The sequence below is a fragment of the Mytilus trossulus genome, chromosome 1, assembly GCF_036588685.1.
Source record: "Mytilus trossulus isolate FHL-02 chromosome 1, PNRI_Mtr1.1.1.hap1, whole genome shotgun sequence".
Classification (NCBI taxonomy): domain Eukaryota; kingdom Metazoa; phylum Mollusca; class Bivalvia; order Mytilida; family Mytilidae; genus Mytilus; species Mytilus trossulus.
Genome location: NC_086373.1, coordinates 99,906,612 through 99,933,897, shown reverse-complemented (window position 1 = coordinate 99,933,897; position 27,286 = coordinate 99,906,612). Strand labels below are relative to the sequence as shown.

General features: G+C 31.2%; 1 protein-coding gene across 2 annotated transcripts in view; it reads right to left on the bottom strand.

Moving 5' to 3' along the window:
- Positions 1-27,286, bottom strand: part of LOC134693574 (nucleoprotein TPR-like) — an 80,801-nt gene that overhangs the window by 12,437 nt on the left and 41,078 nt on the right. For both annotated transcript variants that reach the window (XM_063554419.1, XM_063554426.1), the window contains exons 25-51: positions 27,058-27,124; positions 26,506-26,604; positions 25,628-25,722; positions 25,203-25,245; positions 24,600-24,697; positions 23,516-23,650; positions 22,448-22,522; positions 22,095-22,172; positions 21,658-21,768; positions 21,017-21,129; positions 20,560-20,707; positions 19,025-19,162; positions 18,473-18,657; positions 18,115-18,177; positions 17,096-17,137; positions 16,583-16,624; positions 16,233-16,274; positions 9,605-9,683; positions 9,008-9,268; positions 8,284-8,482; positions 7,423-7,625; positions 6,799-6,887; positions 6,015-6,322; positions 2,449-2,653; positions 1,820-1,868; positions 918-1,079; positions 449-493 (exon numbers count right to left, since the gene is read on the bottom strand). In XM_063554419.1, the coding sequence (XP_063410489.1) occupies positions 449-493; positions 918-1,079; positions 1,820-1,868; positions 2,449-2,653; positions 6,015-6,322; positions 6,799-6,887; positions 7,423-7,625; positions 8,284-8,482; positions 9,008-9,268; positions 9,605-9,683; positions 16,233-16,274; positions 16,583-16,624; positions 17,096-17,137; positions 18,115-18,177; positions 18,473-18,657; positions 19,025-19,162; positions 20,560-20,707; positions 21,017-21,129; positions 21,658-21,768; positions 22,095-22,172; positions 22,448-22,522; positions 23,516-23,650; positions 24,600-24,697; positions 25,203-25,245; positions 25,628-25,722; positions 26,506-26,604; positions 27,058-27,124 (3,174 nt within the window). The remainder of the gene's footprint in view (positions 1-448; positions 494-917; positions 1,080-1,819; positions 1,869-2,448; positions 2,654-6,014; positions 6,323-6,798; positions 6,888-7,422; positions 7,626-8,283; positions 8,483-9,007; positions 9,269-9,604; positions 9,684-16,232; positions 16,275-16,582; positions 16,625-17,095; positions 17,138-18,114; positions 18,178-18,472; positions 18,658-19,024; positions 19,163-20,559; positions 20,708-21,016; positions 21,130-21,657; positions 21,769-22,094; positions 22,173-22,447; positions 22,523-23,515; positions 23,651-24,599; positions 24,698-25,202; positions 25,246-25,627; positions 25,723-26,505; positions 26,605-27,057; positions 27,125-27,286) is intronic.

Genomic DNA, 27,286 nt, shown 5'->3' with positions numbered 1-27,286 from the left:
TTACATTGATTAATTAATTATATATATAAACATAAACTTTATCATTGAATACACCGTTAGCATGTTAATACAGATACATATTGATATGCCTGCCATACTCAAGCATGACGAAAAAAAGTGAAAAAAAATGATTTTCCAAGGACCATAACTCTGCCCAATATCATAAAACCAGAACAAAATTTGAACTTGACCTGTAACTTGTCATGATATAACAATACACCAAATATCAAATCAATATCTTCAAGCACAAAATAAAAAGTGTGGAACATTGTATTGTCAGACTGATTGATTGTCAAACAGACAGATGGATGGAGTGCAAACCTTAAATCAACTTCCACTTTGTTAGTAGAGGGCAACAAGCATTTGTCTTTGTAAATAATTAAGAAAATAATTAAGAACAAGCATTTTGTGTATATGAACAGAGAAAATTATGATAATTTGTACTTACATCTGACTGCTGCTGTGAACCTGCTAAATCTTCTTCTGTGAAGGTCTGTTCAGAAAAAAATAATAGTTTTTAAAATAAGGTTTAAATATTCTATTTCATCATAAGGCTAATATTAAACTAAATCCGTTTTTAAAATAAGGTTTAAATATTCTATTTCATCATAAGGCTAATATTAAACAAAGTCCAGCATATACCCCTTTGTTTGTTCACTTTACATAATGTAAATTAACTTAGTATTATAATATGTTGTGATTGTTTCATAATAGAGTTTCAAATTTCTCAAAACATGAATAAGGCTAAAAAATAATTAAATTTCCATTGTCTTTCCTACTTGTTCAACCTTGAAAAGAAATTATAAAGATTTTTTTAACAAACCATAAACAAAAGCTGCATTATAAAACAAGTTCTCAATGTGAGATGTGACGACTCAATGTTGTGCTTTTCAAATATAAGATATTTAAATAACTACCAGTGTTGCTGGTTCTGATGTCTGAGTTTGGTCATCAGCTAGACCTGTTAGCGTCTGCTCCTCTGTTTGTGTTTCTTCCTCAGCACTAAGGTAATCAGGTAACTGTTCCTGTAATCTGTCTGATGATTCTGTCACCACTATACTGGGTATCACCTGAGCTTCCTTAAAAACAAACAAATATAAAGATTTTAAATTGATATTTCTGATAATTCCTAAGGTGTATCCAAGAATTTTGAAGGGGTTCCTCAAAGTTTTAACTGTAAAAAGAACTAAGTCCAATAGCAAAATATTGAAAATTGAAAATGAATATTTAAAAAAAAATGCTCTTGATACTGAATTTTGGTCATAAACAAGCTTCAAAATTCATAACATTTCATATAGGTTGGACAAATGTATTGATGTCTTTTAAAAACAACTTTTAACCACCTTAATGTTGATGCTGCCACTGATGAAATCAAGGATCACTCTGCTGCTTTTGTGAAATAAATTTTGCAGGCTCAACAAGAATTGGAAGGTGACCTTTGATCCATGGAGAATAGTTTGTCAGTTGTTAATTGTATGTAGTGGTTTATTTCTGATAACTTAAGATATCAAATATCCACAAAAACACAAAATTTTCCTAATCCACAGAAAATGGTCGATTTGTGTATCCATCATAATAGATGTATCTAAAGTTGTTTATACATGATATAATGTCAAACCTTTTATATATGGTTTAGATTATTCTCAAAGATATTAACAAATGTACAATGGAAAATCTTACAGTGTTTTTTTCTCTGTGTCATGCTAATGCTCTATATCCAATATATTTAATCAAATGCACTGTAAAATTATCTGATCTATATTTAATATAAAACTATACAGTGACATATTAATAGCATGGTTGACCTAGTAATACCTACCTGATGTGGTATCACCTTTGACCTTTTAGCCTCAGTTTCTTCTTCAGCACTAAAAATTATTGTAATAAACATATATTAAAACGGAACACTCAAATGGAAGGGGAGCACAAACATTTAGAGATAAGAATAAAAGAATAAAGACAGCAGTAGGTTTTCACAAGGTAACAAGTTCAACAACATAAAATGTTTTCTAGAATGTATAAAAATCTGAGGTTAAATTCAATAAGTGCAAAAAGGGGAAGAATTTAGGTCACAATGACAGCATTTCATTGGATTGAAATTATGTCCAATTAGATATAAAATTTTAATCAAAGTTGCTGCATGAATTGTATTTGCAGTTTAACCAAATTTAGGAGGGATGCATATGATTGGCAGCTGAATTGAAAAGCAAAGGTATCATGTAGAATAAACAAAAGGTCTTGCCTACTTTTATCTTACGTCTCGCAAATTACAGCTACACACAAAATTGTATGATGTTAATTTATCACAAAGTAAGAATTGACTATGAAAACACAAAATATTGAATGTCAAAGGTATTCAGTTAGTTGCCCCATAAATAATGTTAAAATTATAATCTTAAATCCTTAAACAATATTTTTCTAAAATTGAACATCATAGTTTTTAGTAACCTATCCTCTCTTGTTCTTTTAGTTGCTCCTTCTCTACTGGTTCCTGCTGATGTGGATGGCTGTATTGTAGGTTGAACCAGTGTAGTTGCAACAGCTGTCTGAGTCATGGGTGTGACAACTGTCGTCTGCTGTATTGATGTCGACTGCTGGGGTTCTACGACAACAGTCTCTGGTTGTGATGATTCTGAATCTGGTAAACTTTGGTCTACAGGAAGGAGAACAAAATCAAATTAAAACATACCATAGCTAATAAATTTTCCCCATAAAGGTACTGATAACTGTCTATAATGAATTTAGAATATTTGATAAAAAAAATTAAAATGCTTGAAATCAAGTGATTTTTAATGGACAGAAACATTATAAGATGAAGACGCTTTTAATCAATTTTACCCTGCTTTCCTGACCATGAATTATTCATGAATATTCACGAACAATTCATGAATATTCATGAATAATATTCATGAATATTCATGAATATTCAAGGTAACAGTTCATGAATATTCATGAATATTCATGAATGTTAAATGGCACCTTGAATATACATGAATAGTGTTTGAACTGAATAAGCTTGAATATACATGAATATTGTATGAACTGAATAACCAAGAATTAACATGAATAATTATCTATAGAATATTCATGAATATGAAATAGGATGTCCATTAAAAATGCATGATAGAATATTCTATAATCACCATGAGTGTAAAATATATATCTATCCCAATAGTGAATGCTAAATACATACTCTAAAATAACCTTGAATGTGAATATTTCATGAATATTGAATGGTTGAATATTCTAGAATAACCATGAATATTCCCCTGCGAAATGATTATGAATAGTTCATGAATGTTCATGGATGATTCATGAATGATTCATGAACATAATTCATGAATTGTTCATAAAAGATTCATGAACAGTTAATGAACTAGACATGAACTACAAATGGACAAGCACGTTCATGAACCAGTGAATAATGAACTATTCATGAACAGAAAGTGTTCATGAACTCTTTGGTTCATTAAAGTTCATGAACAAAAATAGTTCTTGAACTTTTATTATTCATGAATTGTTCATGATTTTATAGTTCATGAACACGCTTGTCCATTTGTAGTTCATGTCCTGAACACATGAACTACTGTGTTTATGAACTGTTCATTAGTAATTTAATTCATGAACATTGTTTGTCCACTTGTAGTTCATGAACTGTTCATCTAAAGTTCATGAAATAATTTAAAAGGATTTTTTTTGAATTGTTCATTTTTTGTGTTATTATCATAAGTAAACTTCTCTTCCTGTCTGTAATTAAAATTGCTGTATCAGGACTTCCAACTAGAAATGCTAAATAACATCTTGGTGCAGTTGTTCTGCTTGAAATTCTTCACAGTTGAACAGATCTTTTAATCAATAAATGCATCTGAGTTTCCCCCTGCAAAATCAAAAATCACTCCACAAAGAATCAAAAGTCCTTGATATTTGTTTTTATAAATAAACACTCAAGATTAAACAGTTTCTAACAGGTATAATACAATGTAATAATCTAATTTAACAAATGTTGTTTTTATTAAAATATCAATAGAGTAAGATTAATAACATGAATATCACTTCAGCCTTTTCATGACATTTCAAATAATGTACCTACCCCCCTTTTTTCCCTTTTAATTTAGCCACACACAATCATAAGAGTGGCTGAAGCATGAATTATTTTTACCTTGAAATACAATATATTGTACAAATCTATCAGTTATTCCTGAATGGAAATCATTAAACTAACACTGCAAAATGTAAAGGCTTAGTAACTTTCTGGTGTTTTATATTTATTTTAATTAATCAATAATTATTATAAAATGCTTCAACAAATAGTTATTCAGCAAAAAAATATAATCAAAATATATATAATTTACTTATCTGATAACAAATCTGCTTTGTTTTGACAGCTATATTACTTCACTCCTCATCAAACATCTTCATTTGTATTGTAAGCGTCAAAAACATCATTTTGCTGACGTCATTATGACGTTTTTCTATTCCCAGTCACTTGTAATCATTTATCTACATTGTAATCTTTTGTCAAAGTCATTGAAGCGTTTTACAATAGGTAAACGTAATTCATTAATAATGATAATTATTGACACCAGTCTGCATTGTTTGGGAAAGAATGAAATTTAAGAGTATCAAAGGGGTACAACCAATTTTAAATCAAAAGGGGGGTGAACAAATTAAATATGAACTTATTTTTTTAAAACTTAATAATATATTTTTGGATTATATAAAAGATGACATTCCATTTTTCAAAACAACTGTTGGCAGAGGTGGATTTAGGGGGGGGCAGGGGGCCCGGGCCCCCCTTTTTGGATAAAAATTTGGTTGCTTATATAGGGAATCACTGAAGCGTGGATCTGCCACTGGTTGGGGAATCTTGAAAAGCAGCATTTTTTAGTGTTTGTCACACAATGGAAAAATTCCAAAATTTATTCCTCATTTATATTCATTCTCATTCATGAAATGTATGCAAAAAGTCTAAACATGTTTTGCATGAAGATGTTATGGATTTCACCTACATGATCTATCTAATAAAATGATCCTCATTTTTTTTTCATTTAACTGTGGAATACATGTATGTTATTCTGCATCAACAATCAAGTAAAAATAAACATACAAAAGTCCTTGAACAAATTTGATTTATCAATTTTTATGCCGTTTGCCACAAATAATTCTGAGTCATTATCATGCAGCTTTATTCATGCTTATTCATGTTTGTCACACAATGGGAAAATATTCTAAGTCCAAAATTTATTCCTCATTATTCATTCTTATTCATGAAAAGTATTCCAAAAAATTCTAAGTCCAAACATTCAAGTTAATTCATGTTTATTCATGTTGACAAAAAGGGTTTTATAACCCCTAAAAAACAACTATGAATTAAGGAAACTTGATTATACTATAATAAAATAAGTGTCTAGCATTTTAAGAATATTTATTTGTTGTCTCCAAACAGTTATTAAGAATTCATGTATATTCCACTTAATTCATGTTTCTTATTCATGAATAATTTTGACACTGGAATAGTAACCATGAATGGAAGTGGAATATTCATGAATATTCATGAATATTCTACCTTATTCATGAATACATGAATATCATGAAAGCAGGGTATGTTTCAGTATTGCAGCAATTTGAAATGAAGATTAAATGCTAGAATTTAATTGCTACAGTGACCATGCATATTACAGGCAAAAATATTTCAGTTTTCATAGTCACAGATGTTTTGGGACAAGGAACAGTAAATGGTCTATGTCGCAGATTCTTGTAAAATTTGGATAGAATTTTGGTACATTGACGTATAACTGAAAATTGGATGTATAACTGATTTTTTTTTTACATTCATCTTCTTTATTTCCCAGCTTAATGCTTAACTTGAATAACATCTGTGCCTTGACCCTAATATGAAACAATATATATTCATGATCTGTAAAAACTCTTCCCAAAAATAAATAGTGACATTAATAATGAAAATAGTACTAAAAAGTTCATAAAACATCCAGTTACTGTTTTCAAAACTTCACCTGACAACTCTTGCTGAGGTATAACTCTCTGGACTTGTTGTGTAGGCCTAGTTGTTGTGGTCACAGGAGATATTTGTGCTGCTGGTACCCCATCCTCTTGGGGTTCCTGATGGGATACAGTTGTAGGCATCACAGTTGCAGTGGGTGTAGTAATAGCAACAGATAATGGAGAAGGCATAGGTCTTATACTAGCTGTAGCCTTCATATTGGCCTGGGTCTGACTAGGTGTAGGATGGGCTCTGGCAACAGGAGAGGCTATTGGTCTAATTGGTGCTGTCGTCTTTGGAGGTGGAGCTTCTGATGACTGACTGCAAAGGTAAAAATAAGAATCTGTAGAAATTGCTGAGAAAAGAAATTTCTATTTTTGACTTTTCAATAGTTCATCTTCTTTTTACCTAGATTGCTTATAAGTTAGTGATTTAAACAATTCAAATAGTCATACCAAAGGGCATAGTCAACAGGTCCTTACAAAAGAAGCATCCTGAGGTTAACATATTTATATTCTTATATAAATAAATAAATGATGTGTCCATGAGACACAAATGATGCCCTTGCTTGCATATAAAGTTATAAAGGGACATTACTCCAGAATGTAACAAAACTCAAATTTGATCTGTGTTTTGTGGTATTAAGTATTGTGTTTAGATTTCATAACATTTTGTTGAGGCAAACTAAAGTTAGATTACATACAGTAATTTTGGGACATAGGTACCAACAAACAAGGGTATCATTTAATACTCCTCTGCTGCAGCAGGGGCATGAAAAAGAAATATATTTGTCCTACCTAGTTCCCTCTACTGCCACAGTTGGTGATGGTCTAGCCACTTGTGTCTTGGGTGCCACTGCTTTAGGTGGCTTCTGTAACTGTTGAATCTGAAATGCAGTATGTGGTTTTTAGAAGCTTCTATTTTTAAAACTAACAACTTATTTTAGTTTCCAAACTAATGTCAAGGCATATATTTTTTTCAGGATTTCCTAATATTCTTATTGTACTGATAAAAGGCAAGATCTAAGTGTTACATTTTCACCTTGATTTATACATCAACATGAGTTTCCATTCCAGAACATCTTGAAAATAAGTTACCAATCAAAATTAGTAGGTTTACAATATAATCTGCTTTGGAGACACAGATGATGTTCTGAAGATGTGGAAATAACATCCTTCTTTTTAATATTTTTCTTTTCAACTGTAAAATCAATGGGAATTAGGCTGCATCCTCCACCTTTTTCAGGTGTTTTTAGAACCCCTCTTCTAAACATTTCTGGATCTTTATTCGAGAAAAATATGCGTTTTTATAGAACACACCAGAATAACAGCAAACTTCAAAGCTGTTATTTTGATTAACCAGGGAAATTAATAACAGGCAACCATGAAATAAAGTATATAAAATATTCATCAAACCTTTACCTTATTTTGAAGCTCTACAATTTTGGACTTTTGTTCAGTTATATTATTCTGTAAATCAGACTTCTCCTTTTCAAGTCTATCTATGTTGGTTTTCAGATCAGGCACCTGACTTGCTGCTACTGCAGATTCTTTCAGTTCAGATAACTCTTTTTCAAGGGAGGTAATTCTTGATTCATAATGACTCTTTAATCTTCCTTCTGTCACTGTACAATTAAATCAGAACAACTTTGTAAAATGCTTTGAAATAATCAAAGATTTAAAAAAATAAATGATTTGCATATTAATTAAGAATCACATTTAATGAATCTTGTACACTGTAAATCAGAATCAATTGTGTACACTCATCTATGCCCATCACAGATAATTGACAATAATGCCAAAATTAATCAATGCTAGTCCATTATAGTGGAATATAAATTTGAATTCAAAAGACCTTAAAATTTGCCAAACGAAAAATAATCTGGAATTAATTCTACTGATTGTTTTGTTTTTGTAAAACTGGTAGAAAAAACTGGCAAGTAATATGTAATGTCTGTTTTAAGCACTTTCACACTCATGCAGAAGTAAGGAAATTAAATCAGACCATACATCTTCTATTATAAATATAGGAATATAATACTTTTAAGGCAAATGCAATACTGTAAATTCAGAAATTAATGCATGCATTTATTATTGCGAATCACTGATTGCTGGTAAAAGAGCAACATCTAAATATTGTGATTGCAAACACTTTGTGAAGAATAAGCTATAATGAATTAAAAATTAAAAATTTTATAATTAAAAACTGATATTGTTGCATTTTCTCCATAAATATAAAGCTAGCAATAACTTTTGAATTAACAGGATTTATTTTTCATTTACCATTTGAGCTTTCTTCTTCAGATTTTATTTTCTGTCGTAACTTTTCTAATTCAGCATTTTGATTTTGAATTTCTTCATTTTGAGAACCAATCTTTTTCCTTGCTGTAAGTAAAACTTGTTTTGACTGATTAACCTTCTTCTCATGATCATCTTTTTCTTCTTTCACTTTGGCATGGTCAGTCTTTAACTTATCAAGTTCCTATGTAAAATATTTGACATTTAATTTAGGACTTTTACAAAATAATTGACATCAGTTTCATTTAAAGTAACACCAATCATCCCAGGTCAATAGTTGACTCTCCATTCCTCATTTTAAGGTCAAGATATACTAAATGGGCTTTGACAGGTATTTCAAAAATATTGTGCATACAACTTTTGTTGAATTGAAATGAAATAAAACTTGAAAACACAGCAACCAGTTATGGTTTATTCCTATATTTATGATTTTCATTATCATCTTTGGTATCAATGAGTGGAAACATTCATCATAATCTAAGGAGAATTCGGACAAAGATGAAGGTGCAAGCAAGGTGACAACTAAATGAAAACAGACAGATGGAAAAGTAAAAAACTTTACATTCTAACTTGAACTAATAAAATTGAGAAAGGAAATGGTGAATATGTCAAAGCGACAACCACCCGACCACAGAGCAAACAACAGCCGATGGCAACCAATGGGTCGTTTACTTATTTGTCTTTATACTTATCAAATTAAGGAACAAACCTCTTGTACTTTCTCCCTAATTTTCATTTCCTGTTCTCTGATCTGTTTACTTTCATTTTCATTCTGTTCGACTTTCATTTTAAGTTCATCTCTCTCTTTTTCTGTGTTTGTCAGCTGTTCTCTGAATGAGCTGGTAGCCTGTTCTAAGGCTGCTGCACTTGGTTGTTGTTCCTCCTGGGATGCCAGTTTCTGTTTTAAATCCTCCATTTCTTTACTAATAATTTCTGTCTGCTCTTTGTATTTTCTTCCAATCTTTTTTAACTATACCATAAAATTATACAATGTCATGACATGCAAAAACAGAATGACAGCCAAAACCATAACTGGCTTAAACAGACCTAAATTTTAACTCCCGTCATCTTTACCAAGAACAAGTGCAAAATATTGGCAGATTAAAAAAATAATTGAAAAATAATTAAGAAAAACATTTGATATAGAATACTATCTTCGAACCTTTAAAGTTACAGCAAAAAATGTTTATATTAAAATAAGAACATATTTTTCCTTGATTACTTTTTTATAAAATGTTTGATAAAAACACTATAAAGATTCAAAAACACTGATAGGGTTTGTGATAAGTAGAACACATTGACTTACCTGAACTATTGTTTTCTGTTTAGTGTCGTCCTCGTTTGTTTTAGTCTGCAGATCTTGCTCTGTTGTTTGTAATTTTTTTCTAACAAGAAAATAGTCTCAGTTATCACAACGCAAAATTCAATTTAATAAAATATAAGAGTTAGTCAAGCAATTCATTTGTTCTGTAAAGGGAATTCTATTTATAGCAATAATTCCAATATTCTTAAATTCCAGTAAAGCTTTATATTTGTAAAACTTATAGTTGTTTATTATGTAGGTACTACCCTGTCACAGTGTGTATGGATTTTGCTCATTGTTGAAGTCTGTAAGATTACCTATATATTTTAAGTTCTATTTTGTGCTGTTAAACCAATGTTCCAGGTAAGATATGGCTTAAGGTGGTATAGGAGTCTAAAATAACAAGAGGCTCTCAAGAGCCTGAATCGCTCACCTGAATTTTTTTGGCTTAACCTCTCATCAATGATTATTTTGGCTTTTCAATTTATTTAAATAGTCTTTGAATCGTCCTATTTTCTTCAAAAGCAAAAAAAAATCATTTTCTCCTATGTTCTATTTTAGCCAAAGGAGCTATGTTTCTTGACATACAAGGAAATGAAATATAAAATTTATACTAGATACTCTGAAACTCATTTAGCCTAAGTTTGGCTGAAATTGATACAGCAGTTTCAAAGGAGAAGATTTTTTAAAGTAAGTCAACATGATGAACAAATTGTGAAAAAAATCTTTAAAGAGCAATAACTCCTTAAGAGGTCAATTGACAATTTTGGTCAAATTGACTTATTTGTAGATCTTACTTTGCTTAACATTTTTGCTATTAACAGTTTATCTGTATCTATAATAATATTCAAGATAATGACCAAAAACTGCAAAATTTCCTTAAAATTCCAAATAAGTGGCAGCAACCCAACAATGGGTTGTTTGATTCATCTGAAAATTTCAGGGCTGATAGATATTGACCTAATGAACATTTTTAACCCTCTCAGATTTGCTCTAAATGCTTTCACTTTTGAGATATAAGCCAAAAACTGCATTTGACCCCTATGTTCTATTTTAAGGGCATACGATACAGTAGAGATCCCTCGTTGATTTTTTCTTAAAATTTTGATAGAAGGTCAATTTCAATGTGTACTTTGCAAATATGCAAAGAAAAAAGTACCTTCATGACTTACTTTTTGAGATAATTTGGTTCGAAATTTGCATATTTGGAAGAAAATCCCTGTAATGTCATGTCATAAATTATGACTTTTAAAGAAAGTAACAATACTTTTGAACGAAAAGTCATAACTTAACCGGGTTTTCTGTAAAATATTCCCTTGATCCATGGCATCAACATACTGAAACAAGTTTAAGGTTATATCAAATCATCATGTTCCGGATTTAGATGCTGTATCCGAAATAAAGAAATTGACCATATTTTTGCGTCTTTTCGGAAGTGCAGAAAAAATTTGATCGTTGATTTTTTCCTGAAATTTCGGCGGAGTGTTCTTGAAACAGTACTTAATTGATTGCAAAAGAAAAAAAATGGGGTCCATGTGCTTGTTTTTTTCAATAAAAGCCATTTACCTTATTTTTTTATGACGTCTGTCAGTATGGCGCTAAATTACGTTAAATTAAGTTTTAATCGCAACAACGTCGTTTAATCATTCCCGCCATACACGAGTTCGCTGTCAAGTATATGCAGGTGTTTTTCAAAGCGTTGATACTTATCATAAAAATTTATAAGATGGTTACTCATAAAATGGAAAAATACTTGTGCTAAACATTTACGAAATGAAATTTGGACAGGAACCTTTTCATAATAAAAAAAAAAGACTATAAACAAGGATTCTAGCAGATTGCTTTGTCAGATGTACGGCAAAAAAGAAAGTCTGATAGAAGTATAAAGATGCATCTCCGTCCGACATTAGTTCTAAATTGCTTCATGTACTGTAAGAGGATAGACAACATTATTGACATGACAGAATGAAAAACAACTATAAATTAAGTGAGGCGATACCATAAATTGACAACAGTATAACCTTCAACAATGACAAAGCCGATACCCTATCGTCAACTTTAAAGGTCCCGACGTACTTTGATTTTTTTTACATTCAAAAGATAATCCTCTTTCAAATTTAAAATATAAGCAGTAATTCTTGTTTTATAATGAGAGCTGTTTTGTGCAACTTAACTCATGCCATTATTGTCTCAATCGACCGAAAATGAAGTTATAATATAATATTTCATAGGAAGTACAGCAGCCGGTATAAGAGAATAATATTGAACGATGTCTTTATCAATAGATAAGTTACATAACCTTGTTTACGGCGTATACGTATGAATATTGGCGTACTTGTTTGTCTGGAAGTAGAGTTATATTTAAAACACTTTGTTCGTCTGTCCGATCGTCTAACTTTACGACGAGTTTAAAAGTGTGTACACTTTCTGATCTGTCTGTCTGCAATTAGTGTACATTTGCCGATACTTCAATTTTTATCTCTCAATACATTGAAGTGCAATAGGGACATGCTTATACAAATAAGAAGACGTGGTATGATTACCAATGAGGCAAATCTCAATCAGAGACCAAATGGCTAAACGACTATAGGACATCGGAGGGCCTTCAACAATGAGTCGTTGGAAACCCATACCGCATAGTAAGCTATGAAAGGCCCCTACATGACAAATGCAAAACAACTCAAACGGGAAACTTACGGCCTGATTTAAGTACAAAACAATGAACAAACTACAAATATGATGAACAATACCGAAAGACACCATTTAATTACAAGCCCTTTTAACAGCATGTGAACGGGCGTTTTCTCGTTTTGGTCTATTACATCCAGTTTCATATAAAAGAAGATTACAACCAATTAAACAAACTAACGTGTGACAATTCTGCATCTATTCGTAATATTTTGCTTAAATTCAAACCAAAAACGACACCAATAATTTGTTATGCCCCACCTATGATAGTAGAGGGGCATTATGTTTTCTGGTCTGTTCATCCATTTTTACGTATGTACGTTCATCCGTCCGTCCGTCTGTTCGTTCGTCCGCCCGTTCTTCCGTGTGTCCCGCTTCAGGTTAAAGTTTTTGGTCAAGGTAGTTTTTGATGAAGTTGAAGTCCAATCAACTTTAAACTTAGTACACATAGATATAGGACGATGTGGTGTGAGTGCCAATGAGACAACTCTCCATCCAAATAACAATTTAAAAATTAAACCATTATAGGTTAAAGTACGGCCTTCAACACGGAGCCTTGGCTCACACCGAATGTTCCCTATGATATGATCTTTCTAATTTCAATGCCAAATTAGAGTTTTTATCCCAATTTCACGGTCCACTGAACATAGAAAATGATAGTGCGAGTTGGGCATTCGTGTACTGAGGACACATTCTTGTTTTGAAATCTTTTTAGAGGACTTTTATTGAGTTTTTCTACATACACATACAATATTATATGTTTTTAAAATATCAATTAAAATCGGCAATTTTTTTATGTACCAATTTCAAGTCCAGGACAGGATGAGACACCCTCTTTATTTATTATTTTATTTACGAATAGGGGGTTATACGACCTTGTCCACCAATGAGGGTCTCGCACATGCAGTCGGTTTTGTTATTTCATTGATAATCTGTTAAATTTGGCCTTACAATGACAATTCTCCTTAAAAATTTGGAGGCTGCCAAATGCTAAACAAGAAAGGAAAAAGAAAGACAAACTTAACTATAATGATTCTGATGTTTTTCAATTCAAGATACTATTTTTTACTTCGAATTCATTATCAATAAATGAAAATAACTGTTCTCGTCATGAAAAATATTGCACAGCTGTACAACACGCCGTAGTAATGACTTTTGTGTTTGGATTTCAACACCAAACCCGATTCGGCCACCCTACCCGCCATAGATTTTGTTAAATTTTTATCATTAATCACGGGTTTATAAGTTTTCTCATTTCTTTAAGTTTCATTAAAATTACATTTGGATGTCATACATGTGCAATTAAATATTTGCCGCTGGACGTTAAGCAGCTACCAATACTCATAATTAGCTATTGCAGGTCGTTTTGTTCCGAATTGTGTTATTGGTAAAATGTTTTTCAGCATGTTACAGTTTAAGCAACGAATAGTAAGATAGACCCCAATCCTTGCAATTTTTCTTTCTCTACGTTGAGCAGATTCCTCTGGGCCGTGCAGTTTTGAAAGTTATATAGTGCCAGACTAAAAAGCTCCACAATTCTTCTTCCGTCTTTCCATGTTATACTGTCAGTACTCTCTTCTGTGTCTATCACCATTTCTTCAATATCGTTATGCAAAATTGTATTTGATTTATTTTTGTACATCTCAAGTATTTCCTTTAATCGCACCGCTTTTCGGCGTATTTTCCCTTCTTTTAGAAACGGCATGGCCACTTTTTTAGCAGGTACTTTTTAGAAATTTGCGCAACCAAAATTAATGACGTCAGTGAATATTCCGCGAAATATGACTTCTTTTAAAGCGACGTCGCGAAATGTTAACGTTCTTATTAGAAACATCGCGAAATTACAACGTTCTGGCTACCAACGTCGCGAAAACAACACGAACAGTTTTGAAAACGTTATTATCTGCCCCTGCTACTGTATCGTATTCCCTTAAGTAATGGCAGCCATGTTTTTTGACGGATCAAAAATCTAAGCACACACTTTGTGCAGGATAATCTAAAGAACAATCATGCTAAGTTTCATCTAAATCAATTCAGTAGTTTCAGAGGAGTAGATTTTTTAAAGTTAGCAAATATGATGAACAAATTGTGAAAAATTGTCATTAAAGGACAATAACCCCTTAAGGGGTCAGTTGACAATTTTGGTCATATTTACTTATTTGTAGATCTTACTCTGCTGATCATTTTTGCTGTTTACAGTTTATCTTTATCTATAATAATATTCAAGATAATGACCAAAAACTGCAAAATTTCCTTAAAATTACCAATTAAGTGGCAGCAACCCAACAATGGTTTGTTTGATTCATCTGAAAATTTCAGGGCTGATAGATCTTGACCTAATGAACATTTTTACCCCATCTCAGATTTGCTCTAAATGCTTTCATTTTTGAGATATAAGCCAAAAACTGCATTTGACCCCTATGTTCTATTTTAAGTAACAGCGGCCATGTTTTTTGACGGATCAAAAATCAAAGCACACACTTTGTGCAGGATAATCTAAAGAACAATCATGCTAAGTTTCATCCAAATCCATTCAGCAGTTTCAGAGGAGAAGATTTTTTAAAGTTAGCAAATATGATGAACAAATTGTGAAAAATTGTCATTAAAGGACAATAACCCCTTAAGGGGTCAATTGACAATTTTGGTCATATTAACTTATTTGTAGATCTTACTTTGCTGATCATTTTTGCTGTTTACAGTTTACCTTTATCTATAATAATATTCAAGATAATGACCAAAAACTGCAAAATTTCCTTAAAATTACCAATTAAGTGGCAGCAACCCAACAATGGTTTGTTTGATTCATCTGAAAATTTCAGGGCTGATAGATCTTCAGCTAAAGAACATTTTTACCCCATGTCAGATTTGCTCTAATTGCTTTTGTTTTTGAGATATAAGCCAAAAACTGCATTTGACCCCTATGTTCTATGTTATGTAACGGCGGCTGTGTTTTTTGACGGATCAAAAATCAAAGCACACACTTAGTGCAGGATACTCTAAGGAACAATCATGCTAAGTTTCATCCAAATCCATTCAGTAGTTTCAGAGGAGAAGATGTTTGAAAAATTGTTAACGACGACAGACGACAGACGACGACGACGACGACGGACGCCAACTGATGAGAAAAGCTCACATGGCCTTTTAGGCCAGGTGAGCTAAAAATGATAGAATTTGTTCATACTTTGTCAAAATGTAGTATCTATTGATACATGATCAAAAATATTATAAAAATTATAGGTCACCGTGCATTTTCTCAAACTACAGGTTGTGACAAAATGACAAATTTTGTATGGATTATACAGGAAAAAACCCCATTTTGAGAATTGCAAATAAACAAAATGATAGAATTGTAAAATAAATTAGGAAAAGATTGCTTTCAGACAATGCTTTGAGAATATCAAAAGAAAAGATAGGGTCACCGTACGTTTTTTCCCGCTAAATGACAAAATAGGAAAATTTCATGTAGAGTCCTTCAGAAAATGCACTGTTATAGAGTTATCTCCCCTTAAAATGCCGATTTGAAAATATTCAAAAACAACCAAAATTAATCTACACTTGTAAAAATATTATTATTTCTAAGTTATATTCTTATAAATTGGTTCTTTTAAATGAAAATTCACATTAAATTTCTGCATTCCTGCATCAAATTTTGCTAACTTGATAGAAAATATGGACCTTAGATTCTCTGTTTTTTACAATCCAAGATGGCGAAAGACACCCATACCACCTTAAGAGCAGAAAAACATTACCTAGCTAAAACTGCTTTAAATTTCAAACTATTATGGAAAAAAATGCACCTCTCTGATAGACTTTTTAGATATATTTGTCACCAATTAACAGTATCATTACCAAACTATAAAGTACAGTTATATGAACAGGGTCTTAGTTTTTATTGCATACAAATAGGCTAAGTAAGTGAGATATGTTTTACATTAATGCTTACTTGAGGTTCTCTATTTCTGTCTTTAGTGAGGTAATTTCCTGTCTGTAATATACAATGTAAGAGATGATGGCACTCTTTAAACATCGTGTATAAATCAAGTAAGCATGAGATGTATGTTGTGAACCAAAATAACACTGAATTGTTAATAATATGAAAGAGTATTGTACTTGTAAAATTTCATAGATCTGTCATTATTAGACTCTGACAACAACAAAAGAGCAGAAAATCAAGTTCCCAAATATTTTACTAAATAAGTTCTATCTATTTCCATTACCTTTTTTTTATCAAAAATAAATCAAATTAATAGAATCCTAATCATTGTACATAAATCTCATAAAAGTGATACTTACTGTGCGTTCAGTACATTCTGATTTGATTTGGTAAGCTCAGTCCTGTAAACAAAACAAAAATACTGTAGCAGCAAAATCTTTATGGAAGCAAAACTAACTTATGATCCAATACTTTTAAAGTCAGGAATTTGATGTGTAGAAGTTGTTGTTTGTTGATGTGGTTCATAAGTGTTTCTTGGTTTTTTTATATAGATTAGAGCATTGGTATTCCCTGTTTGAATGGTTTTACACTAGTCACTAATCATTTTTAGGGCCCTATATTGTTTTCTGTTTCGGTGTGAACCAAGGCTCTGTGTTGAAGACCGTACTTTGACCTATAATGATTTACTTTGATAAATTTTCACTTGAATGGAGATTTGTCTTATTGGCACTCAAGCCAGATCTTCTTATATCTAAATGAAATAAAACACCAGCTTTATATTCAGTGTGTTTGTAAATGTAAATGTGAATGCAAATATATAACAAAACTGGCTTATCTAAATTCTACATCATTTTCTTTGAAACATTACTTACTGCATATTCTGTGAACTTTGATTTGTTCTGGAAATCTCGGCTCTGTAAGTAAAAATGTAAAAGTGCATTAGCTCATGCTTTTCATATTTTAAATAGATTGGGATATTTTTACTCATGCCGTCCTTAAAAATTAAATAAATTCAACATATCTATAATTTATCATTATCAGTGATCTTACTGCAAAGATGACAATCGAATATCCCCTCATATTCTGATGATATTTCCTTTAAAACGTACTGTCAAAATACTTCAAACCATTAGAATTATCAAAGGAAATTAACATAACATTGATAATATAATATTATCTATCATTTATATGTTTCAATCACTGCATGTTCTTAGTGGTATATGATATTTATTCTTTAGAAATAGTCAAATATCTAAAATTTAAATCTGGAGTGCAGGGGAAAATAATTGCATGAAATACAGTTGTGAAATCTGACTTTTACTACAAAGCTACATAGACAAACTTTATCTTTCTTTAACAATGATCTGAAAAAAGTATCTGTTCTATCTAAATGAAGTCTTCAGGCATGGTCCTGTTTTTTGTGATGTTACAACAATTTTATAAAAAGGAAGCAAGAAAAAGAATCTAGATTCAGCAAACAATGTTGATTATCCATGCCAGGAAAGTATAAAACTGGACAGGAATTAGAGAAAATATTTCTCCAACTGAAGATCAACTGAAACAAATTGTCCGTAAAATGTATAGCAATACACTGAAACTAATATGATGCACATTATCAGCTTTTGAATATTTATTTGATGGCAGTGGCGCTCAAAACCAACAACATTTCAAAAACAAGAAAGTATGTTATGTTTTCCATGAAAGGGAAAATATCATGTGAAATTATATTTAATGTATGCAATAGATATTTGCCTGTAAAAAAAATTCTAGTTTTCAGGTTTTACTATAAACCTGGACTTCTAAAAATGTTTTTTGGGCAAATCCCACTTTTACATGATGTTATTTTCTTATACAATATATATTTTTGAGAAATATACAGAAAAGTTCATACTTTTGTCTATGGTTCTCTTCTGTAATTCCAGATAATTCTTTTTTCAAGTTTTCACGTTCCTGTCTGAAAAACAAGATTTATTTTCAAATTATTTTGGTAAGTTTAGAAATGAAATAGAACTAAAAACACATCTTTCATTCAAATATCCTACTAAAAAAAGTATGTTCATGCATTAACTTTATCCTTTTATTTTTGCAGCAGAGATAATGAATTTTGAAAATTAAAATCTTTAAAAGTTAAAAAGAAATATCTTTGTATTACAGTCAGCAAAATTGAAATAGTAATCCTGCATTTACAGCTTGTTATGTTAACTCAGTCAGTAAACACATATAGCATCTAAATAATTAATTAAACTTACATTAATCTCTTTTTCTCCTCTGGATCTGACTTATTTGACTGTTCTATAAGATGACTAGTTCTAGCCTTCCATCTATCCACTTCTGTTTTCAGAGCATTTTTCTCTGCTGCTAATGTATCTATGGTAACTTGTTTATCTCTGATTGTCTGCATCATTGGGTTTATATCTCTTTCAAGTTTATTCACCTAAAAATAAATATTAGTTTTGTACATTAACAATTCTTTCACCATCTGGTGATAATTTTTATTTATTTTAAAAGAATTCATAACACATCTCTTACTGAAAGCAACTTAGGTCTAGATATCTTTTTCATTTAAGATTTTTTTCTGAATAGAATAAAAATATCTTAACCCTACAAACCCCAAATAAGAAAAATTCAAAACAATTTGGCACATGATTTTAAAAGTTCATCATTCAATCAATCATTTAATATTGGTTTCTATTATTTATTATTCTTTCTTATACCAATTCATATGATATTCCAAAAAATATTCCATACCTATCATTTTTCTTGCTTACATTTCAGTGACTGCCAATAACAAACTTTCCTACCTTAGCCTCTAATGTTTCCATTTCTTGTTGTAATTTATCCTTTTCCTCTCTCAGTAGTTTGTTACTATCTGTCAGCAGATTTAAGTTCTCCACCTTCTTCATCAGCTCAGCATGCTTTGCTGCTGTCTGTAAACTAGCCTGTAAACATAGTTAAAAGATTATTTCAATTGAAGAGGTAACTACATGTATACATAAATACCCCAATCAATACTTTTTTGAACATGCTACTTTTCAGACCATGTTCTTTCTTAAAGATTCATGCTACATTCAGTTTTTACCAGTATATCTCACTATTTATTTTAACTTCCATAACTTAGAATGTATCTGTGCTTTAACTGGTATCTTTGTTGAGTTTTTATCCATGATTCGATAGTTATAGGTGTATCTATGAATTAACGCTTAGTTTTAATTGGTTTCTTTCATACAGTTTTACCCAGGGCTTCCAAACGGTCATATATTCCGGTCATTTGTATAATGTCGGGTAAAAGACCGGCTGGGAAAAGCATGAAACGGTCATATACTTTTTAGTTTTCAAGGCTTTTTCGGTCATTTTAATATAATTCACGATCTTTTTGACCCAACATTTTGCCTTTAACAGCCATACATTTCCGGTCATAAAAGTGACATGTTGATTAAATACTATCAAAACAACCCTTACTTCAATACTTTCTAATTTTAATCAAGGCTAATTAGTTGTTGGACAGCTGAAAACTATACCTGTTCAGGTGACAGGTAAACTGATTTCAGTACCGGACATCGTATAAATTAATCGGTCCATTCACAATTACTTTTGTACATTTCAGAGGTTTGCAATGGTTTTTATCTAATTGATTTAGTCCAAAAGATCAAATTTATAATAAATACATTTATAAACTTGATTTGATGAAACATTTAAAAAGGTTTTACATGAAAAAATCGTCAGAACTACGTTGTATGAACAAGAACACGTGTGCGCATGTGCACAGGTGGGAAATTCAATTATGCATCCTACATTTCTTCAAAATTCTAAAACTATCATTGAAACCTGTACGTTCATTTCAAGTATTTTGTTGAAGAAATAACGTGGAAAGAGCTTCTTCGCTCAGTCATGCTATGTAAACGTACACGGATTTTACGTATCCGTTTATGGTCCATGTTTTACCATTGTCAAGTCAACATCCGGTTATGAAAAATGTGACTTTAAAAACGAAAATAAAGTTCTAGACAACGTCAATTTTCACAAATAAAGAGTCTAATGCAGATATGAACACACTGATGTGCACACTTTGAAAGATGCAATGCCAATTTTAACAGTTTATGTCAGAACATCAAATTCATATCAAAGTAAATTTCAATATCGTTTTTAATCTAAATTTATGTCATTCATTGGGATGGCCATCTGATTACCATAATTGCCTTTTGTGACTTAGTCTTGGGGATTAAAATTCGGATCAGATATAAAATGTCCGGCTGGCTCAGAAATTTTTTGGAAGCCCTGGTTTTACCCATGATTCAATAGTTTAAGGTGTTTCTGTGATGTAGCTTTCGATTTATACCTGTGATTGTTCTCTCTCTTCTGCTAATACTTTATTAATGTCCTCTATCTCTCTATGTAGGAGTTCATTTCTCTGTTTAATTCTAGCTGTTTCTGCTTGTACTACATCTAACCTTGATTCAGCTATGTCCTTCTCCTTTCTCAGAAACCTACAAATAGCTCACCTTTATCACATATCTATAATGGACTTGTACTTTCTATACAATGTTGAAATGATAAATTCCTATAAGTCATATGAAAATTTGGAAAGCTCAGTTTTTAATTTTTTTTATGCTTAAAAACATATGCATTTGATATGGATTCTAAATTCAATTTGAAAGCAAAACTGTTTCTCATCAACATCTGTCAAGTTTTATAAAACAACAAACATTCAAAACCTAAATTGAGGGTAAAAATTTATAAACATCTTGTTAATTTCTCTTAGATGGTTAGTTTTTCTATTTTTTGAAATATCCTACTTTATAACTTCTAAGAGTTGTTCAGAAGACTTGGATGTTTCTTCACCAAAGGATGTGTTTAAACTTTCTCTCCTGGTAACTGCTGCTTGAACTGACAACATCTCTTTACTCATCTAAAATAAATACATCCTTATTAATTAGGGTAATGTGTTAGAAATGGTTAGTTTGTGTGTATTTTATTTTGATTATTTTGTTACTCCATAATGTCTTTTGCTCTCACTTTTATTCTCAGCACGTTTATGCCGTTTTGTATAAGTATTATTTATTTATTTTGCAGGAATAGTACTTATTTCAAAGGTATGTTAATAATTCAATGCTGTAGATGCTGGGGCCATTAGAAATATTTTAGATACCAGTTAAATATTTACCTACAACTACCAAATAAAGGTAGTTTAGTCTTTTAAGACCAAACAATTTACAATCTGTACATATTCATACTGAAGTATAATATAAACATGGATTTGTCATATTTGCTATTATAGTTCCCTTGAGTTGCCTGGTCTAGTTTTTAGTCATTTTGGAATAAAATATAAAATGGTACTAATACTAAATAGCATATAAAATACACTGAATAAACCTCTTGTTTGATGTGATACAGTGACAATTAAGGGTACACCCTGTAATTCAGCTCTAGTTTTTACCTTTTCCATCTGTTCATGTAACAGTTTATTCTGGTTAGTTAATTCTCTGTTTCTTTGTTCTATTCTTTCTATTTCTACTTTCATCAATCCTTCCCTCTCTGATGATGAACTCTGAAAAAGGTTAATATTAAGATACGCTAGAAAAACAATGTTTAGAAAACATCATTAAGAAAGCTATTTCAATTATTTTTATGCATTTGTACATTTCTGATATAAAAAAAATCTTTTATAGCACAATGATGTCAGAAATGCAGGAAAATATAACTTCAATTCAGATTAAAACTGGAGAAAAATAAAATTTCTTTTGTGAATGTTTCCCCTTTTTCAAAAGCATTTCCAATTTATCAAGAATGGTAAAAAAAATCATAAGATGAAGACACTTCATGGTAAGATTTTTACTTAGTAAATATATCATTACTGCTCTAGATTATAATTACCAAATGTTCTTCCAATTTTCTTTCTGCTTGAATTCTGATATCTCTTTCTGTAGCCAGTCTGGTGTTAAACTCTTCAAGCTAAAATACAGTTTTAGTGAATCATGAAAATACAGTTGACATTTAATGATGACAAATATTTCAGGCATAATCAGAAATAATTCTCTTTCTAACAGGCAAAAACTGAACTCAAATTTGATTATTTTTCAAGTACATTCTGAAACATTATTATATGAACAGATAAACTGACTTCACTCCTATTGAAACATCCAAATCAAGTTGTAATAATGACAATAATTTCTGTTTATATGCATTTATTTATGATCTTTCAGCATTGATAAACTAATGATTCTTACCTGTCTTTTGACTACGGTCAGCGTTTCTACATCAGCAGCATGTAATATCAACTCTCTCTGGTACTTATCCTGAGTCTGTAATATAACAATTTTTTATGAAAACACTTCATAGTATTACAAATGTCATATATATTCAAAATATCAAGTCCTTGTTTTTGCTTACGATTCAATCATGAAAATTCAAACCAAGCACTAATATAAACCACATATATAAAAACGAAGATGTGGTGTGATTGCCAATGAGACAACTCTTCACACTCACCCAAATGACACAGAAATTAACAACTATAGGTCATATTACAGCCTACACCAATGAGCAAAGCCCATACCACATAGTCAGCTATAATACACATTGTTCAGCTGCCATATGAGACTATGAGACTGCAATAAAATATACGATTTGTTGACTATTACAGTATCATTCCGCAGCTTATATAAGACCTCAGGCATAGCATTTTCTTTTTTTCTTTTGGGTGTTTTAACGCCACTTTTTAGCACCGCAATTAGGTTATTTTGTGGTGTAGATGTAGGAAGCCAGAGTGCACAGAGAAAACCACCGACCTTTGATAGGAAAACTGACAATCCTAGTCAATTAAGATTGGAGTCAAGTGCACCTGCACGAGTGGGGTTCTAACTCACAACCTCAGTGTTGGCTGGCTAGTGATTATAGAAGTAACTACTTAGACCAGTTGGTCACCAAGGCCCTGCACTTGGTCTGATATGCTACTTCTAGATGATACAAGGACCATCATGAAGAACATATAAAATAAACTATATATATTGCATTCTCAAATAACTTACCACTTTTTATCCTTTTTATGCTAAGGCAGTGTATGGCAAAAAATTCTCTATCAGTATCTTTTTATATACCTTGTAGATTTTTTATGTTTGCATTGATTCATTGATTTTTTGTATCCTAATGGTCTTACTTATAGCTAGATATAAGATAGATTAACCAGTTAAAATTTTAAGTAGTTTTCAAAGATCTGTTCTTTTCATTCTTTTGTGATATTATAAAGTGATAAGAGATTGTGCATATGTTATCAATATTTAGGGATAATTAATCACCTCAGCAGCTAATTTACTCTGTACAGAACTTTCTTCCACAGCAACCATCTCATTACAAATGGCCACTTCTCTCCTTTCTACGGCTTCCTGTAACTCAATCTGTGTCTCATCTAATTTCTTTCTTATGTCAGCATTCTAGACAAAGATTTCAACAATTTATTATATGGCTTTTTCTAATTGTATTATCACCCACAAAATGTCGAAAAGAGGCTGAGCTAGGTGACATTAAAGTTCACATAAATCACTGTACATCTTTATTTTGTGGTACACATTACACAAATTATGAACTGTATCATCATATTTATCTGTTGTTCTTTAAGGTAATCCTTTTATACACAGACTTTTTTTCATCCACACTAGTAGTTACGAAATTAAAGGAGTATGTTCGATAAGGTACTAAAATGGCCCCTTATTTTAGCGTAAATTTCAAATTCAGATTTATCGACCAATATCACGATAAATTATAGCTAATACATTGACTGTCTAGGATATAAACCATTTTGTTGAAAATTTTACGTTTCTGCGTTTCATTATGACGTCACAAGTTGTACTCATATTGATTTTTCACGAAAAAAACATATTGATTTTTCTCAAAAAAATCAATGAAAATGGGTAAATTTCCATAGATTATTGGACAGGAAACATGTGGACAACAAAGATCTTTTAAAATAATGTTTGTGAAGACATTTCACATGTCTTATTTGAATCTTAAGCTTGTCGACGCCTGCGCTCTATGTTTCCTGGTCCTTTATTTGGTTGAAATCTAGCTGATTTTGTCAAATTTCACCAAAATCCCTTATATTGACCTTTTTTGGATGTAAAAATCAACGTGTTAGAATTAAACTTTGACAAAAACAGTTCTGTTTAACTTTCTAGAATGTCTTTAAGGCAACTTAAAACATTTATTGTCTTGTAACTTTGATTTTATAATTGGGGCCAAATATGGCTCTTACCGAACTTACTCCTTTCTTTATAAAAAAAAAAGGGCCCTCCAAAATAAATAATTAAAAAAACCTTTCCAAATAAAATTTTTACAAACTCAACTTTGAGATATTTTATGATGAAAAAATAAATTGTTGCCTACCTGAGTATGGCTGTCCTCCGATAATCTGATATTTTCATTCATTAATTGCTGTTTCTCCTTCTGCAATCTTTCAGCTAATTGCTTAGCCCTCTGCATCTCTGTTAGTATAAAGTACAGATAGGAATACCCTTGACAACCAGGTAAAGTTATAAAACAAATACTGAAAATATCTTCATTTGTCGACAGTTTTTTAAAAAGAATAAATGTTGCTATCAATATACATTGACATACATATTTTTTTTCATATTCATAAACACTTCGTAATAAAATAGTCTTTGTTTATTTTGTAATTAATGTGTGTACTGCATTTCATTACAAAAAGTAAAATCACAAAAATACTGAACTTAGAGGAAAATCAATTCGGAAAGTCCATAATCACATGGCAAAATCTAATATCAAAACGCATCAAAAAAAGGACAAGAACTGTCATATTCCTGACTTGGATTAAACCTGGGTTTATAGCGCTAACCCTCTTACTTTGATGACAGTCTCATCAAATTCCGTTATATTTACATTTATGCGTTAACTAAACAGACACAATAAATAAAATAGTTAAAATATGGGTACATCAGTCATCTTCGTATAACAATTTTAAAAACATACCTTCCATAATTTGTTGACGACTTTGTTCAAACTCTTTGGCAACCTGCAAATAATTAATAACATATAGATTAAAATCGGGGAAGTTTTCAAACAAAACTCTTGTCATTTGGGCATCAAACTAGTTTATCAATTTGGAGAATTTGTTTGTATGAGTCCTATTCACTATAAATCCTAGATATATATAAAACAGATCGCTTAAAGTGCATGCATAAGCATTAAAATCAAGGCTTAAAAGTTCAAAACTCAACTTTAACCAAGGCTGTTGAGAAACATTGCATACACCCAATCTAAAGCATGTACAAGTGTATGTCAAGAGAAATGATCAGACCAATGTGTTCATTAGAGGATGGCATCTACAAACTTTCATTGTATGTATTGCCACAGCTTTCTGTAGTCCTTCTGATATAAACGTATTACAAACTTACATCAGTATGTTCTGCCACAGTTTTCTGTAGGCCTTCAGATATAGACATATACTGTTGTTTTTGTTCTCTGATATGTTGTAACTGATCTTGTAAGTCTGAAAATATTATTCATATAATTTCAAAAATATAGCCATAGCCACAGTGTGGGAACGGAACTGTACGGTTTCCTTTTAATTTGGTCATTCGGGAGACTGTACAGTCAATAAAAATATCCGACATGAAGAAAATGAATATATTTAGATTTCTACTGGGACAATGGCTTTGAAACTGTCAGACAGGTAAGACTATATATCAATAAAGTTACATGTGAAAATTCAGGTAGCAAACATTGATTTTTCGATGTTTATTTGACATTTTTGATCGCTGTTGTGTGACAATTTTGATCGTTTTACACGGAGCTCCACCATTTTAAGGAAAACGTTTGGATGCATATATGTTTCTTATTATTTCATTGGTTCATATTTACATAAAGAATGTTTGAGCTATCAAAACTTGAAGCAGAAACGTTATATAGGAACATATGAGTTCGTCAAAGTTTCCATCAAGCAACTTGTTATTTTGCAAATGTCAAGCACCGCTTGACAGTCTTCCGAATGACCAAATTTGAAGAAAAGCGTACAGTTCCGTTCACACACAGTGTTAGCGATACAATTTATTTTTTCATGTTTACTGTGTGTTACTTTTTGTTGTTGTACCTTATTCATTTTTTCTCTTTTGGTTGAGCCAAAATCGGATTATAAGCACAAATTTTGAATCAAATTATAAAACTATAAATGCTGTGAATATGTTTTAACATTTGTAAATGAGCAGTGTTTTTTTAAACTGATAGAAGTTTGATATGCTTGTTATTCAGGGATAATATAAAGGTTAAAACATACTTTTGATTTCCTGGTTAGATTGTTCAATGGTCAATCTAAGGTCTTTAATAGTTTCCTGGTCTGCAGTACTTGACTCCAAAGATGGTATTGCAGGCATTCCTATAACAAATAGATGTCTTCAATAAGATGTAAAATAAGGAAAAGCATACACAACGGAGATTTGGCACAGCAGTATAAAACTGCAGGATGATAGCATTTAATTCAAGGCCTTTCATGTAATCACAAGAAAAAACAATTGCATTCTTCAGTGACATACTTTAATAATGTTAAGTGATTATCGGACTATTTTCAACTTTCATGCTTAATGTCCAGCTTAGATTAAAAAAAGTTTTGATCAGTACACACTCTTCAAGTCTTAAAAAACACTGAAATTAAAGATAATAAAAACTTTTTAAAAATGCTTTGAATGAAAACAAATTTAATTTATCATGTAAAAATACACAAGAGACTGTATTCCAACTGTATCAATGGACATAACTTAAAATATAGGTCGCAATAAAGAAGGCTATTCCAATACTAGAAAGTAACTATTTTTCATGAGTTATTTCTTACCTGCTACAGTGCCACGATTGGCTAGGGTCTGCTCAGCTGTTTTCAATTTGTATTCCAAATCTACAGTCTGTAAATATGTAACATAAAAGGTACAGGAAACAAATTCATGGGTAGATTTCATCAACAATCAATTATTTGTGACTCCACATATTAATTATCATCCATCAGTTTAGCAATGTCTGCTATAATTATTTGGAATGAGGATATTCAATTTGCTACACATCAAACT